We start from the raw sequence: 18,870 nt of genomic DNA, 5'->3' as shown, positions 1-18,870 counted from the left end.
TTCCTGTCCGGTCCACAACTCTCCCATCCTTGAAGGGATTTAAGTATTACTTGGCACAAATGTTCCCCATGATGAGATGATGTGTCATGCGCAAATCCCGGACCCCTAGCTCAAAGGTCAAGGTCACAATTGGAGGTCAAAGGTCAACAGGGCTTTTTTCCTGTCCGGTAAATAACTCTCCCATCCATGAAGAGATTTTAATATTACTTGGCACAAATGTTCCCCATGAGGAGACGACGTGTCATGCGCAAAACCTGGACCCCTAGCTTAAAGGTCAAGGTCACAATTGGAGGTCAAAGGTCAACAAGGCTTTTTTCCTGTCCGGTCCATAACTTTCCCATCTATGAAGGGATTTTAATATTACTTGGCACAAATGTACCTCATAATAAGACGATGTGTCATGCACAACTTTCAGACCCCTAGCTCAAAGGTCAAGGTCACACTTAGCAGTCAAATGTTAACATAGCATGAACAGGGTCTGTTTCGTGTCCAGTCCATAACTCTGACATTCATTAAGGAATTTTAATATCACTTAGCACAAGTGTTCCCCATGATGAGACGACGTGTCATGCGCAAATCCCAGACCCCTAGCTCAAAGGTCAAGGTCACAATTGGGGGTCAAAGGTCAACAGAGTTATTTTCCTGTCCCGTCCATAACTCTGCCATCCATGAAGGGATTTTAATATTACTTGGCACAAATGTTCCCCATGATGAGACAACATGTCATGCGCAAAGCCCAGACCCTTAGCTCAAAGGTCAAGGTCACAATTGGAGGTCAAAGGTCAATAAGGTTTTTGCCCTGACCGATCCAGAACTCTGTCATCCATCAAGGGATTACAATATTACTTGGCATAAATGTTTCCCATGATGAGACGACGTGTCATGCGCAACACCCAATACCCTAGCTTAAATGTCAAGGTCACACTTTGAGATCAAAGGTCAAGAGGATTTTTTTCCTTTCCGGTCTATAACTTTGTCATGCAAAGCAGGATTTAGATATCAGTTGGCACAAATATTCCCCTGGATGAGACAACATGTCATGCGCAAGAACCAGGTCCCTAGGTCTAAGGTCAAGGTCATATTTAGAGGTCAAAGGTCAAATTCAAGAATGACTTTGTACGGGACATTTCTTCTTCTAGCATGGAGGGATTTTGATGTAACTTGGACCAAATGTTCACCACCATGAGGCACCCTTGTTTTTAGAATTACGTCCCTTTGTTGTTACTATAAATAGATTTTATTGTAACTTTTTTATTACTGGCGTAGAGAAAAATCGAGACCACTTTTCTGTGGTACAGCATGCATGTTACATCCAATTTTTAGGTGTTTTTTGAGCTATCTCTACCTGGTAAAGAGTTTCTTGTGGACTTGTATTATATAGATTTTTTTTTTTTTTTTTTTTTTTTTTTTTTTTAAAGATTAATTTCCCTTTGTTGTTACTATAAATAACTTACATGATAACATTTTTATAATCAGCCAAAAAAATTCAATATGAAAACAACTGTAGGTTTTTATATATATAAATTTTAATCCAAGTGTTTTGTTATAACATATTGTATATATAGTACAATATTGTTTATACATCATTGACAGATATCAGTTCATTATGTTATACTGCAGTAGAGAAAATTAGGTGCCTTCCAGTAGGGGACTTTGTATTGCATGGCAATACTTCATTCACTTGTTTCTCTGTCCATCCACCATTTCTTTCTATCTTTTCAGAAAGTACTGAAAGTGATTTGGTACAATGGAGACTTCAGAAGAGAAGTTAGACCATGGTTTTGACAGAAGAAGTCAGCCAGCTGATGGTGAAGGGGATAAGCCAGATTTAGTCAGTGTCATCACTGAGGATACTAGTAAATCAAAATGGAGAGATGATATTCAAAGTGAAACAACAGTAAATTGTAATGAAGATAATCAGCAGGTAGAAATGAATGAGAAAACTGAGAAAGGAAATGTTGCCACTGGTTCTGTTAAGAATGTGGTAAAAGATGTCTGTCCATTTGTTTGTGGAATATGTTCAGAAAAGTTTGACAAAGTGTCTGTTTTCTATGCCCATTTAAAATCTCATGAAAACTTTGATGTTATTGCTCAGATGAATAAGAAGAATGAAATGTTGGAAGCACTGGATGTCCAGGGAAAGGTAAATGAGAATGTTTTCAAATGTGGGATCTGCCAAATAGAATTTCCTTCCATGAGTTTATTACATGAGCATATGGTTGGTGAAGAAAATATATCTGATTACAGTTATAGTAATGCTGATCATACTGCAAGACCAGCATCTAGGGTTGTTTTATCACAAAGTGATTCTGACGATGACTCTAATGAAGTAGAAAGAGTTGTAAGATCTCCAAGGAATGTTAGAGGTAGAAAGAGAAAAACTGCTGAAATATCTACAACAGCAACTCAGACAAACAAGAAGTCAACAGTGAAAGGTAAAGTAGTGGGAAGTAAGAAAACCAACACGTCTTCTAAAAAACTAGTAGAACAAGAGAATCTTATGCAATCTAGAAATGGGAACAAGAGGAAGAAAGAAGAAACAAGCTCCTTAGATGACTTGTCTTGTAGTGATAGCCAAAAGAAAAGAAAGATGAAAAATACAGATTCTGAAAACAGAGTTACACTTGAATCAAGTTTAGAACAGACTTCGGTTATTAAAACATATGGCACACGAGGAAACTTATCCCCTCTTACAAGATCAAGCCGCAGAATTAGTGATAGATATGCAAATAAACGTGTTGACTATAAAGCACTCGCAGGACTAGGATCATCTAAGTCAGATTCAGAGTTTGAAGAGAACAGTGCACCTACAAAAAATATCAGTGTTGAATCTAAAGAAAAGAAAGCTGGAGAAAATGATGTTGAAAAGAGGCCAAAGAATAGTGAAAGTATGGCAAAAATAGTGCAAGAAAAAAAAGATCCAGACAAAGATAGTTCAGGAAAAGATGTGGAAGTTATAAAAGAGAACGAAAACAAGGCACTTCCTAAAAAGATCAAAGTGGTCTCGATGAAAAATGTAGAAACTGACAAATCAAACAAGGAGGAGGAATTGAATCTAAAGAATGATATTGTGACAGAAAAAGTAAATGCAGATAAAGCTAATTATGACTCTGATATGTCAGATAATGACCCGGTCGATAGTAGTGATTTTGAAGAGACAGAGGAAATAGAAATAAGGGAAGATGGTGATTCTGCTGAAGAACCTGCAGTAAAGGATGACGGAACTTTAGTTGATGTTAACTCAGATTCAGACACTGCCATTAAAGTGGAAATTGATTCAGATTATGAGTACAATGCATCAGATGATGATAGTGATGATGACTTTAGGGAAGAGGAAGCTCTAGATGATGAAGAGAATGATCCAGACTTTGAACCTCAGTCAGAGATTGAATATGATAATAAAGGCAATGTCATTGTTTCACTGAAAAATACTAGAGACCCTGAAGAGTATTTAAAGAAGTTTAAAGTGAAGAAGAAGAGAATTTCTAGAAAAAACAAAGATGGTCAGCCTGTAAAGAATTGTATGTATCCATGTGCAATATGTGGTCGTTACTATTTATGGAAAGCACTGAAGAAGCACATGTATGCTCATGTTAAAGTAAAGGCAGTACAATGTACTCAATGTGGGAAAAATTACAAAAGTACTAGACATCTTAAGGATCATATTAGATCTGTTCATACAATGAAGAAATATGGCTGTCCAAAATGTAGCAGTATTCTGAAAGGCAATCAGAGTTTTGAGAAGCATATAATGATGCATATTTTGAAGAAAGAGATTAGTGAAGCATTGGATGAAGTTGAAAAAGTAGAAGTGTCCGAGGAGGATTACATAAATTGGAAAACACAACAAGAACTGTTGAATGGAGATTCGTACTATAGAAAGAAGAAAAAGAAGAAGGAAACAGTTCCCGAAAGACAAAGTAAGGAAGAGGGTATAGATTTAGATCTTTTGAAAGATGGACCCCTACACGGAGACCATATAGTGTTAGAAGATGATATTGTAGGCACAACAAAAAATCAGTATTGTAAAATTTGCAGACGGAATTTCCCTACACATGAGAGTTTGGTACAGCATCTTTTAGAACACCATGATGATGAGCAATTCAGCTGTAGTATATGTAAAGGATATTTCCAGACACAAGAACATCTCCAGAATCATATGATAAATGTTCATGGGGAAAGAGAACTTGTTTGTGATATATGTGGTGAGAGATTGAGAAGCACCTATGCATTGTGGGCACATAAAGGAAAACACCTGATGAAAAAAGATGAATATTATTCCGAGGAAATTGTTCAAAAGCTTCAAGAGGAGATTGCTGAGAGGAAGAATAAGAGGAAGTCGAATAAATCAAAAACTGAGACAAAGGAGTGTGTTGTGTGTGGTATGGTTGTGTTGGCTGTGAGGTATAAACGCCACCTTGAGGTACACAACACAACTAAAGACTGGGAATGTGAAGTGTGTCATAACTTTTACAAAACTCGACGTTACCTGATTGATCATATGAAGAAAACTCATAATGCTGAAAAGGTCTCCTGTGATATTTGTGGACAAGCGTTTAAAGGTACTTGTTTATTTTAGTTTTGCTTTACTTATTTTTAACAGTTATAACTATTTGATATTACTATAAATACTGTATGATATTTAATTTGGCAGCCATTTTATCATGGTGCTGTTTGCATTCTTGGGTTACTCCATAAAAAACCAAACTGTTGACAACATGCATAGATATGTATGTTTACTAGGTGTTTTGATATTAGTAATAATATGATCCAAAGAAATAACCTTAATTCACAGATTTTGCACTTAAAAGTTTGATTGTTTGGACCTCCTTTTTATTTGCTTTAAAATATGTTACTTTGTTTTACAGGAAAGACTTATCTGGAGATTCACAAACAAACACATGGACCAAAAGACAAGCCATGTCCGCATTGTGGCAAAGGTTTCACTACAATGATGTACCTCAAAACTCACTTGCTCACACATGAAGGTAAGACATATATAACTATGCAGTATCTCAAGACTAACCTGCTCATATACAAAGCTTAGAACCTAAATAACCAAAATCTCAAGTTTATTTCAAAGCACACCAACTTGCATGGGAAGGTAAGAAATTTAATTACCATGCTGCACCTAAAACATCATCTTCAGTGTGAAGGTAAGACCTGATTCTACTGGAATATACTTCAATAGCCTGTCACACATGACAGTAAGACCTGATACTATCATGATGCACATGAGTCACTTTGTTTTCATATTAAGGTAAGACCTTATACCAGCATGGTGTAACAGAGTCATATTTGCCCACATGAAGGTAAGACCTTATATTACCATGATGTACCAAAAAGTAACTGTAACTGAATAATCTTTTGCTCATACAAGAGGGTAAGACATTGTAAAGTTGATGTGGTTCAAGCATATAGCCATCACAACATCTGAGGTATCAAAAAACATATTTGTCTGAATACACTTATGATATCAAGACCAGTTTTGTTTTGGCATAGGTATATTCAAGTAAAGTTAAAGGCGTATGCTAGAATTCCCTGTATATGAGATGGGTGAATTTTTTATGACATTTTCAATGCATATCTCTTTCAATACTGGTGACCTATGACTTTTATTGCATATTTTTATGCCCCCGAAGGGAGGCATATAGTTTTTGAACCGTCTGTCGGTCTGATGGTCTGTCAGTCTGTCCGCAATTTTCGTGTCTGGTCCATATCTTTGTCATCCATGGATGGATTTTCAAATAACTTGGCATGAATGTGTACCACAGTAAGACGATGTGTCGCGCGCAAGACCCAGGTCTGTAGCTCAAAGGTCAAGGTCACACTTAGACGTTAAAGGATAGTGCATTGATGTGGGTGTCCAGTCCATATCTTTGTCATCCATGGATGGATTTTCAAATAACTTAGCATGAATGTGTACCACAGTAAGACGACGTGTCGCATGCAAGACCCAGGTCCGTAGCTCAAAGGTCAAGGTCACACTTAGATGTTAAAGGTCATTTTTCATGATAGTGCATTGATGGGTGTGTCCGGGTCCATATCTTTGTCATTCATGCATGGATTTTAAAATAGCTACGCATGAATGTGTGGCACAGTAAGACGACGTGTCGCGCGCAAGACCCAGCATCGTAGGTCAAAGGTCCTAAACTCTAACATCAGCCATAACTATTCATTCAATGTGTGTCATCCTATGGAGACAGCTCTTGTTGTTTCTTAGATGATTGTCCTTCAGTATCCAAAGTTTGAAGAAATTCTATTAATGGCAACCTTAATTGATCTCATTTTGATTTGGTATTTTTACCCAGAGTATTTTTAGCTCGACTATTAGAAAAATAAGTAGGGCTGTCCTACTTACCATGGCGTCGGCGTCACACCTTGGTTAAGTTTTTCGTACCAGTTTGAGAAAACCCTCTGAAAATATCAACTCTTGTGTACCATCATCGTTTTAGGCAAGAGAACATAACTCTATCAAGGATTATGTCTCCCACACCACTGTGTGGTGGGTGACATATTGATTTATTCCTGTCTGTGTGTCTGTCCGTCCGTCTGTCTGTCCATATCTTGTCAGCACTCTTAAATCGAACATTTCTCATCCGATCTTCACCAAAAAGTCCTCGGCCAAGTTTGATAACTAGCCAAATCGGCTCAGGCACTTCGGAATTACGGCCCTTGAATTACCGAAAATCGGCCTTTTTACTCTTGTCTGCGCTCTAAGTCGAACATTTCTCATCCGATCTTCATCAAACTTGAACAAAATGTGTTTGACCATAAGTCCTTGGCCAAGTTCGATAACTAGCCAAATCAGCCCAGACACTTCAGAATTATGGCCCTTGAATTACCGAAAATTGGCCTTTTTAGCTCCACTATTCAGAGAATAGGGGGGCTATACTACTCGCCCCAGTGTCGGCGTCGGCATCGGCGTGAGCTTTCTTGGTTAAAGTTTTTCGGCAACCTTTGTTTTTCTGTCATATCTTTGTTACTATTGCTTACATCTTACTGTAACTTCATATAAACATTGTCCAGCATACAAACAAATTATGTGCAGGGTCTGGACCCATTATACCCAAGGTCAAGGTCACCAAGGTGTTATACTTAGGTTATTTTTAAGGTAAAGTTTTTCAGCAACCTTTGTTTTTCTGTCATATCTTTGTTACAATTGCTTATATCTTACTGTAAGTTCACATAAACATTGTCCATCATACAAACAAAGTATTTGCAGGGGCTGGGTCCATTATACCCAAGGTCAGGGTCACCAAGTTATTATACTTGGAATTATTGTCATGTTAAATTTTTTCGAAAGCTTTGTTTATAGACATATCTTTGGTACTTTAAAAGATAATTACTTGAAATTAAAAATATTTCTTTTTCCTTTTAAGGTAGAGGTCTCTTATTAAGACATATATTGATTTTACTGTCAAATCGCTGGATAGTGGAGCGCACTGTCTTACGGATAGCTCTTGTTACTCTTGTCTGCGCTCTGAGTCGAACAGCTCTTATCCAATCTTCACCAAACTTGAACAAAATGTGTTTGACAATAATTCCTTGGCCAGGTTTGATAACTAGCCAGATGGGCCCAGGCATTTCACAATTATGGCCCTTGAATTACCCAGAATCAGCCTTTCTACTCTTCAAAGGTATATTAATGGTGAGTAAACAGTATATAAATACTGACTTACTATTTAGATAGGCAGTTGTGGGAGACATGTGCTTTTCTCAAAAGCAGCTCTAGTTTTGTTTTGAATTTTGGCCCCTTTTAATATACAAATCTTGGTTAAGTTTTTCATACCAGTTCGTAATGTTGTGGAAACGGTTTAAAATATAGCTTTCTTGACACTTTTATCACTTGTCTCTGTAGGCAAGAGTACAAAACTCGGTCAGTTATTTGGCTGAATTTTGGCCCTTTTTGGACTTGGAAATTGGTTCAGTTTTCATACTGCAAGTCCATGTTTTGTTAAAACTATTTGACCTGTGGCTTTGAAACTTGTTGATCATCATGATCTCCATAATCATGTAGGCAAGAGGCAAGACTACAGAATTCTGTCGAGTATTTTGGCTGAATTATGGCCCTTTTACTTGGAAATTAGTTCAGTTTTCATACAAGTCCAGATTTTGTCAAAACTATTTGACAAGTGCCTTTGAAACTTTGAACACTTCCTTATCATCATGATCTCCATCTATAGGCAAGAGTACATAACTCTGTCAACTATTTTATCTGAATTATGGCCCTCTTTGGACTTGGAAATTGGTTCAGTTTTTGTACAAGTGCATTTTTGTCATAACTGTTTGACATATTGCTTTGAAACTTTGAACTCTTGTTTATCATCATGATCTCCATCTGTAGGCAAGAGTACATAACTCTGTCAACTATTTTGGCTGAATTATGGTCCTTTTTGGACTCTGAAATCAGTTAAATTTTTCGTACCAGTCCATATTTTGCCTAACCTGTTTGTCATATGGCTTTGAAATTTTGACCACTTGTTTACCATCAGAGTCGTCTACATATGTAGGCAAGACTACATAACTAGGACAAGGACTTTGGCTCAGCTATGGGCCTATGGCCCTTTTTGACATAGAAGTTAATTAAGTTTTGCATATCATTCCATATTTTGTGTAGACTGTTTGATATGTGGCTTTGAAACTTTGAACACTTGCTTACCATCATGGTCACATATTGCCATATAGTGCAATACTTATCCAGTTCCACAATTACAGGTAAATTGTTTGTCTTCTCTATTTTTATGCCCCCCCCCCCCCCCCTCCCCTTTCAAAGAAAGAGGGTTATATTGTTTTGCAGATGTCGGTTGGCTGGTCCATAGACCAATCCGTTTCTGGATGATAACCCAAGAACGCTTGTGCCTAGGATCATAAAGGTTCATAGGGAGGTTGGTCATGACCAGCAGATGACCCCTATTGGTTTTGAGGTCAGTTGGTCAAAGTTCAAGGTCACAGTGACCAAGAACAGTTAAACAGTTTCCGGATGATAACTCAAGAACTTGGGCCTAGGATCATGAAAGTTGGTAGGGAGGTTGGTCATGACCAGCCCATGACCCATATTGATTTTGAGGTCGGTCAAATATCAAGGTCACAGTGTCCCGGAACTGTTAAATGGTTTCTGGATGATAACTCAAGTAGCTTTGGCTTAGGATCGTGAAAGTTGATAGGGAGGTTGGTCATGACCAGCAGATGACCCCTGTAGATTTTGAGGTCAGTAGGTCATAGGTCAAGGTCACAGTGACCCAGAACAGTTAAAACAGTTTCCAGATGATAACTCTAGAATGCTTGGGCCTAGGATCATGAAAGTTGATAGGAGGTTGGCCTTGACCAGCAGATAACCCCTATTGATTTGAGCTCAGTTGGTCAAAGGTCAAGGTCACAGTGACCTGGAACTGTTAAATGGTTCCCAGATGATAACTCAAAAACGCTTCGGCCTAGGATTATGAAAGTTGATAGGGGGTTGGTCGTGACCAACAGATGACCCCTATTGATTTTGAGGTCTGTAGGTTAAAAGTCAAGGTCACAGTGACCCAGAACAGTTAAATGGTTTCTGGACAATAACTTAAGAACGCTTGGGCCTAGGATCACAGAACTTGATAAGGAGGTTGTTTATGATCAGCAGATGACCCTTGTTGATTTTGAGGTCAGAAGGTCAAAGGTCAAGCTCACCGTGACCCGAACAGTTAAACAGTTTCCGGGTGATAACTGAAGAACGCTTGGGCCTAGGATCATGAAAGTTGATAGGGAGGTTGATCATGACCAGCAGATGACCCTTTTGATTTTGAGGTCAGTAGGTCAAAAGTCAAAGTCACATTGACACAGAACAGTATATTTTTTTTGTACAGTGACCAAACAATTTCTGTTCCTTGTGCAATTACTGAATGCTTCCAGGGGGGCATTTTGTGTTCTACAAGCTCTTGTTCTTCTTTTGTCTGAAATTCTGTGGTAATATTTTGACCCCATACATACATCAATTCTCTGAATAGTCGAGCACACTGTCAACAGACCTCTTGTTAAAGTTTTACCTTTTGGTTGCCATGGCAACCAGAGTTCTGTATGGAATTCAATTCTTTGAACAGTTTTAAAGGAGACTATCCCAGGAACATCCCTGTGAAGTTTCATCAAAATTGGCTTGGTGTTTTAGGAGGAGATGTTGTTTAAAAGAAAATGTTGACAGACGACCGACGATGGACAATCACTGACCACAATACCTCAACCTTGAGCACTTTATGTGAAACTTCTGGTCCGATTTTGAAATAGATTCACACGAATTGTCCTTAGGTGATTATCTACCAAGATTGTTAAAATTATTCCGATTGCTTAATAAACGTGGCTGCCAGAGGGCGTGGTCTATTTTCCCTATATGTATATAATAGAAACTTTAAAAATCTTCTTGTATCATGAAACTCCTGGCCTGATTTTAAAATAATTTCTCACAAAGGGTCCTTGTGTGATTCATTACCAGGAATTGTCAAATTATTCCGATTCCTCAAAAAAAAAAAATCTTCGTTTGATATTATCATATCACACAATTTCTCCAATGTCTTAACCCACCTCCCCCCCCCCCCCCCCCCCCCCCCCCACACCACACACAAAAAAAAGAAACACACATACAGATTACCTGCCTGTTTTTATTTAGTAGAAGCTTTAAACTGTTCAAGCAAGCAGCTAAACTCAGATGAACAATCTAGGGCCATCACAGCCATCTTGTTGTTTTATTTTACAAGTAATTAGTGTATATCCATCAATATAGTTTGTTTTTGTGTAGAAGTCTTATGTTTCTACATTTTTCAGAGAAGAAAAGGTTCCGTTGTAATCAATGCATGGCTGCCTTCAGTCACAAACAACGTTTGTCCATCCATATGGTTGAGGTCCATGGAGAAGGTGCTAGCCGACCTTGCAAATACTGTGGTGATTTATTCCCATCTCGGCAGAAAGCGAGAAGACATGAGAGAATTGCACATGAAGGTTTCGTTACTCCAACCAGAATTAAGAAAAAATCAAATTACTACAATATTGTAAAAATTCATGAGCCTGACAATGAATCATTAGAGAATAAAATTGTAAGACTAATGCCCCCTGGACCAAGCTATGTAACAGTATCCCCAGGGGTGGTTAAAGTACCAATTTCGAAAAATACAGCAGTTGAAAATAGTGCTAAGACTTCTTCTGAGAAAAATACAGTTTCAACTTTGCCTGAAGTCAGATCAGGGGCAGCAGGGAATGGACAGTTTATTAAACTAGGGAATGGTGAAGAATACCAAGTTATGATAGAGAAAGATGGGAATAGTGAATCCCTTGAATTTGTTGAGTTAACAGAGGAAGAACAGAATGTTATTATCCAGGAAGCAGACGGCGCTATCTCCCAGTCAGCACCAGAGATGGAAGAACAGGATGAAAATGTTGAACAAATTCTTGAAATTCCAGAAAATGCTGAACAATGTCAAATTCTTCTTTATCCTGACGGAACATTTAAACTGCTGAATGTTGTTGATAATACAAATTCAGATTGATCAGTCCAGAATGTGTTCAGGACAACAATTATATTTATTGCTTAGTACTGTGTATTGATGGTAATTTGTCATTTTAACAGTTTTTTTTATAAATTTCAAAAATCCTGCATCAGGGATAAATGCAACAGTTATTTATTTGCCAAATACTCTATATTAATAGTAATTTTGTCATTTTCAACAATTTCAAGTAGATTTCAGAAATCCTGCACCAGGGATAACATAGCAGTTTTAATAGTTTGATGTGCAAAAATTCTCTCATCATGTGCCTCCTGTTAAGTGTTTAGTTGATCATGATGACTTATTCTAATATGCTTGTCTCTGTTAAAACACTAGAATGACATCAAAGTTTTTGTTACGACCAAGAAAGAGCGCTTCTATATATTAATGTCTCCCCCCAACTGGGGGAGACATTGTTTTTGCCCAGTCTGTCCGTCACACTTCGTTTCTGATCAATAACTGGAGAACCATTTGCCTAGAACCTTCAAACTTTGTAGGGTGGTAGTATAGCCCTTTGCGTTGTATAGTAGGGCTGCTGGAGTAGACGACCCCTATTGTTTTTCAGGTCACTCCTTCAAATGTCAAGGTCACAGGGGCCAGAACATTGATAACCATTTCCGATCAATGACTTGAGAATTACTTGACTCAGAATGTTGAAACTTCGTAGGATGATTGGACATGCAGAGTAGATGAACCATTTTGATTATGGGGTCACTCTCTTAAAGGTCATGGTCACAGGGGCCTGAACATTGAAAACCATTTCCGATCAATAACTAGAGAACCACTTGACCCAGAGTGTTAAAACTTCATAGAATGGTTGGACATGCAGAGAAGATGACCCCAGTTGTTTTGGGGTCACTTTATTAAAGGTCAAGGTCACAGGGCCCTGAACATAGAAAACAGTTTCCAGTCAGTAACTTGAGAACCACTTGACACAGAATGTTTAAACTTCATAGAAGTTTGGTCATGCACAGTTGATGACCCCTATTGATTTTGGGGTCACTCTGTCAGAGGTCAAGGTCACAGGGGCCTGAACATTGAAAACCATTTTCGATCAATAACTTGAGAACCACTTGACCCAGAATGTTGAAACTTCATAGGATGATTGGTCATGCAGAGTAGATGACCCCTATTGATTTTTGGGTCACTTTATTAAAGGTTAGGGTCACAGGGGCCTGATCATGTAAAATCATTTCTGGTCAGTAACTTGAGAACCCCTTGACCCAGAATGTTGAAACTTCATAGGATGATTGGCTATACAGAGTAGATGACCTCTATTGATTTTGGGGTCAGTCTATTAAGGTTACAGCAGGCAGAGAATGGAAATCCATTTCTGGTCAATAACTTGAGAACCTTATGACCTATAATCTTCAAACTTCATAGGGTGATAGGACTTACAGAGTAGATGACCCCAATTGATTTTGGGGTCACTTGATCAAAGGTCAAGGTCACAGGAGCCTGAACTTGGAAAACCGTTTCCAATTCATAACTTGAGAACCACTAGGCCCGGAATGTTGAAACTTAGTGGGATGACTGGACATGCCAAGTAGATGATCCCTATTGCAGCCAACCATCAGTGTCTCTTTGACTTTCACTCCTGTCCCCTATTGACTTCTATGACTATGCATTGGGGGAGACATTTGCTTTTCTACAAAAGCATCTTCTAGTTTATCTACTGTTTTAGATTAAGGGCATATTAGAATCGAAATAATTTAGAGCTAAACTGTGTTTTAACACTATTTATACACTCGGGTGGTAATACGTCATACAAATTATTTCACTCGGGTTGTGCCCTTGTGAAATTATTACACCGAACGTATAACCGCCCATCGTGCATAAATAGTGTTAAAGCACACTTTTGCTATAAATTATTTCTTAAATGTGTTTAAATTAATCAACATTTGTTACAGAAATTAGTTTCTTTCAGAAGTATTAGAATTTCTTAGGCATTTTTCAGAAATAAATTATGTGGTAGAAATGTGTTTTTGGTTTGAGATAACTGAGAACAGACAAAACTGTTATTACAGGGTATCAGGAACAACAGTTAAAACTGTTGAATTGCAGAGGTTTGTCTGCACCAAGTAACAGTTCTAATGTCATCTGTGCTATCTCAGACAGTACTTTTGACCTGTTCCCCCAAGCATCTGCCATAAATAACAATTTATGTATTTTGTTAGTTATTATATATAAGTTATTGCTCTAGAAATGACTAGACTGTTTCCCTGTAAAACTATATATTAGTGTTATTTATAGACAATATTTTTAACTCACTAGAAGATTGCTTATTATCTCTGCCAAATATTTACAAATGTCAGTGAAAATTGGAGACAGTGTTTAATGATAATTTCATGTTAATAAAATAGAACATTGATAACAATTGGATGTGAGTTCTTTGAGCTATAATAGTTACAATAAGTTTACTGTAAATTCTAGAAGGGACCTCTGTGGCCCTTCACGGCTGTGGGTTCGAAATCTTGCTTTAGGTTAAGAATTCATTCATGTGAGGAAGCCATCCAGCAAGCTTGTGGAAGTTTGATGGTTGTGTGAAGGTGTCCGTCTGAGACAGTGTTCACCTTGAGTGTTCTACCACCATGAAAAGCTGGAAATTCACCGTATAACCTGTATTTGTGTCAGAGGGATGTTAAACCAAACAAGTACAAATATCCAAATTTAAACAGTCACATAATCAGTAAATTCCTAATGACTGCAGTACACTATAAAGAGTTGAATTGAGATAATTCAGATAATTATATATATTCAGTTTTCAACTCTGTTCAGTTGAGATGGAACATTCTTTGATATTTTACATGTATCACCAGGAAATTTCTCATCAGGCTTGTGACATCACTAGTGACATCACATTAATGGCTGTTTGGGCAGTCAGAAGTGCATTAACTCCATTATTATTCAGTTCAGCCAGATGAACAAAATACATGTGATTTTATCATGATTTTATCAATTAAGATGAATACATATACAGTCTAACCTGTTTATAGTGGCGTATTGGTTTATAATAATGGCGTATTGGTTTATAATAATAAAGCACACATTTTGTATTATGTTACTTATAAAAGATTTGTTAAAACTAGGGATGGCAACAGTTAACCGGTTAACCAAGTTCTCGCTCAGTGTTTGAGTATCGATTACGAAATTTAGAATACATAAGTTGCTTTTTTTGTTTTGATGTTTTGATTACCTTACGTTATTACGGGGACATAAAAAGTTACTTCTAATATATCAATAACTTGTTATCATCTGTGTTGTTTACATTCTCGAGTTTTCCCTTTAGCACAAAGTAATTATTATGTCTCCCCCAGGAGACATATTGTTTTTGCCCTGTCCGTCCGTCCTTCCGTCACACTTCATTTCCGAGCAATAACTGGAGAACCATTTGACCTAGAACCTTCAAACTTCATAGGGTTGTAGGGCTGCTGGAGTAGACGACCCCTTTTGTTTTTGGGGTCACTCCGTCAAAGGTCAAGGTCACAGGGGCCTGAACATTGAAAACCATTTCCGATCAATAACTAGAGAACCACTTGACCCAGAATGTTGAAACTTCATAGGATGATTGGTCATGCAGAGTAGATGACCCCTATCGATTTTGGGGTCACTCCGTCAAAGGTCAAGGTCACAGGGGCCTGAACATGGAAAACCATTTTGGATCAATAACTCGAGAACCACTTGACCCAGAATGTTGAAACTTCATAGGATGATTGTACATGCAGAGTAGATGACCCCTATCGATTTTGGGGTCACTCCATTAAAGGTCAAGGTCACAGGGGCCTGAACAGTGAAAACCATTTCCAGTCAGTAACTTGAGAACCACTTGACCCAGAATGTTGAAACTTAATAGGATGATTGGTCATGCAGAGTAGATGAACCCTATTGATTTTGGGGTCACTCTGTGAAAGGTCAAGGTCACAGGTGCCTGAACATTGAAAACCATTTCTGGTCAGTAACTTGAGAACCACTTGACCCAGAATGATGAAACTTCATAGGATGATTGGTCATGCAGAGTAGATGACCCCTAACGATTTTAGGGTCACTCTGTTAAAGGTCAAGGCCACAGGGGCCTGAACATGGAAAACCATTTCCAATCAATAACTTGAGAACCTCTTGACCCAGAATGTTGAAACTTCATAGGATGATTGTTCATGCAGAGTAAATGACCCCTATTGTTTTTGGGGTCACTCCGTTAAAGGTCAAGGTCACAGAGGCCTGAACATTGATAACCAGTTCCGATCAATAACTTGAGAACCACTTGACCCAGAATGTTGAAACTTCATAGGATGATTGAATATGCAGAGTAGATGACCCCTATTGATTTTGGGGTCAGTCTATTAAAGGTCAAGGTCACAGTGGCCTGTTCATGTGAAATCATTTTTTGGAAATAACTTGAGAACCACTTGACCTACAATGTTGAAACTTAATAGGATGATTGGACATGCAGAGTAGATGACCCCTATTCATTTTGAGGTCACTTGATCCAAGGTCAAGGTCACAGGAGCCTGAACCATCAGTGTCTCCTTGACTTTCGCTCCTGACCCTAATTGACTTCTTGCCTATAGGACTTTGCATTGGGGGAGACATGCGCTTTTTTACAAAAGCATTTTCTAGTTTACAACTGCATTCAACAACTAAAAAATGGTTTTGAAACATTATATCACTGCTTACGGGAGCAATGGTGAAACAACTGATGATTTAAAATTATCTCCCTTTAATAGTGAACATATGCTAAATACAACTGATTCTCGCCTATTCCGGTTACAGAAACCACTTTTAACGAGTAACTGAGTACTCTGTCTAAAAAATCGGCGAGTACTTCGAGTACCAAAATGGTACTTGTTGCCATCCCTAGATAAAATTGATACTATACAATTTTTGCCTTTTGGTGAGGTTGATACATGTATGTAGATTTATTGACCAAAAGCGATGTCGACCGATGGCGCAGTCAGAAGTTGATATTGCTTTTATCAGGTCGAGCGAACCTAACGATTGTTTTATTATTATTTCCGGCCTACTTAAAAGTATTTCCCAATACTGTGCTTCTAGTGATTTTTTGTTACTGCATAAATAATAAGGTTTCAATAATTTATCATAAAATCCAGTAGTGGTACAATACTAAAATTGCCAAGCTTATGAAAAGTTATAATTAACAGTAACTGTTTTATTGGAACAGTTGTGATACACAGGCATGGGACACATGGGCCTTTTGTATATTTATCATGTTCATTGACATGTGGGAGACTGCAGTTACACTGTTTTACTTCATAGTTTGCGTATGATCAAGGAGTCAACATTCTCACTATGCTGATAAACTCCTGAAGTTCATTGAGTTAATCATTCGACTGTGAACTAATGAGTGGTTCAAAAGTTACCAAATTTATATCAAATTCATTAGCAGAATCAAATGCCTGTAAAAATCACCGAGTAATAGGTTCAGGTCATGTTTTTGCAAGTTTTTGAATGCATCTGACAACTATTTACTCCTTAAATAGTCCTTGAAACACCTTACTGCTGTTTCTGTGGCACGTTTAGTATTTGCTGCATCTGTATTCAATAGAATTTCTTGTTTTTCTGCTTCTGACAGGTTAGCAGAATTGTTTTCGGTACGGTCAGTACGTACTTTAGGCTCATCACACTAGTCAATACAGATCATGTGACTGTGTTTAAACCAGTCACTATCGCCAGAAAATTCAATTTAATAATAAATTATTATATTATAGTGTAAAAACACACAATTTACATGTATTTTATGGGGTGCATTCCTCAGGAGTGAATAATATCTTATAAATGAATTTTGCTTTGTGGCAGTCTCTTGCAAATTAAGCATGTTGCTAAGAAAATAATTATTTACTCAAACTAACAAATTTATTCATTAAATCACACCATTTTTGATGTTTAGACTATTAAAATACCCTGGGTCATTTTTTATGCAGTACAGTAGGACAAATTGCACAATATTACTTTACCACATAAGAAATTTCTTACATGACCGTTATAGTGTATTTCACTGACCTCTGCTGGCTCAACAGTTGACAATGTTTGACAGGGTCATGCTATATAAAGGGCTAACTTAACAGGAATTCTAACAGATGGACCAGAAGGTGACCATTATAAGTATGGTGACAGCTATTAAAGGTTTGACTGTAGCACAGAAAGTTGGAGAATTATGCACTTGTTCTTTTGTGGATAAATGTTATGCAGCTTTTGTTGTGCCACTAAAACCTTGCAGTATTTCCCCAGCAGAACTCGTACATATTTCTTCATTCAAATCTGATAATTATTTACTAATATAATCTGCAGATGGCAGTATTTCCCACCTAGTGGCATGCACCAAATTGCACTCATTTTGTTACTTTTTATTTTAGAGTTAACTTAATGTAATTGTCATGGATCAATAAATTTATGTTTGATTGTTATTATACCCCCGCCAAACATGTTTGAGGGGGGTATATAGGAGTCAGTTTTGTCACGTCCCGTCGCGTCCCGTCCCGTCGCATCCCGAAATCTATTATCTCAGTTATTACCAAATGGATTTGATTCAAACTTAAAATATATGTTCTACCGTATCACCCACATCATGTGACACAAGGTGCATAACTCTTGACACCAAGTTTTCATGAATTATGTCCCCTTTTACTTAGAATTTAAGGTTAATTTTGTTGTATTTTCACTATATCTCAGTTATTACTAAATGGATTTGATTCAAACTTAAAATAGATGTTCCACCTCATCACCCACATCATGTGACACAAGGTGCATAACTCTGACACCATTTTTTTTATGAATTATGCCCCTTTTTACTTAGAATTTAAGGTTGATTTTGATGTATTTTCACTATATCTCAGTTACTACTGAATGGATTTGATTCAAACTTAAAATAGATGTTCCACCTCATCACCCACATCATGTGCCCACATCATGAGACACAAGGTGCATAACTCTGACACCAAGTTTTCATGAATTATGTCCCCTTTTACTTAGAATTTAAGGTTAATTTTGTTGTATTTTCACTATATCTCAGTTATTACTAAATGGATTTGATTCAAACTTAAAATAGTTGTTCCACCTCTTCACCCAGATGATGTGACATATGGTGCTTAACTCTGACATAAAATTTTTATGAATTATGTCCCCTTTTACTTTAAATTTAAGGTTGATTTTGATGTATTTTCACTATATCTCAATTATTACAAAATGGATTTGATTCAAACTTAAAATAGATGTTCCACCTCATCACCCACATCATGTGACACAAGGTGCATAACTCTGACACCAATTTTTCATGAATTATGCCCCTTTTTACTTAGAATTTAAGGTTAATTTTGATGTATTTTCACTATATCTCATTTACTAC

The 18,870-nt window shown here is 37.4% G+C and overlaps 1 protein-coding gene across 2 annotated transcripts in view; it reads left to right on the top strand.

The window, feature by feature from the left end:
* LOC123531704 (protein suppressor of hairy wing-like) overlaps nt 1–17,932 on the top strand; it is a 41,064-nt gene extending 23,132 nt beyond the window's left edge. For both annotated transcript variants that reach the window (XM_045312898.2, XM_053518492.1), the window contains 3 exons: nt 1,723–4,562; nt 4,869–4,988; nt 10,795–17,932. In XM_045312898.2, coding sequence (XP_045168833.2) covers nt 1,748–4,562; nt 4,869–4,988; nt 10,795–11,513 — 3,654 coding nt within the window. In that variant the 5' untranslated portion in view covers nt 1,723–1,747 and the 3' untranslated portion in view covers nt 11,514–17,932. The remainder of the gene's footprint in view (nt 1–1,722; nt 4,563–4,868; nt 4,989–10,794) is intronic.
* The last annotated feature ends 938 nt before the right edge of the window (nt 17,933–18,870 follow it).

This window comes from Mercenaria mercenaria, chromosome 11, assembly GCF_021730395.1.
Source record: "Mercenaria mercenaria strain notata chromosome 11, MADL_Memer_1, whole genome shotgun sequence".
NCBI classification, from domain to species: Eukaryota; Metazoa; Mollusca; class Bivalvia; order Venerida; family Veneridae; genus Mercenaria; species Mercenaria mercenaria.
Note: the sequence above shows the minus strand (reverse complement) of the source record. Positions and strands in the feature narration are given on the sequence as shown.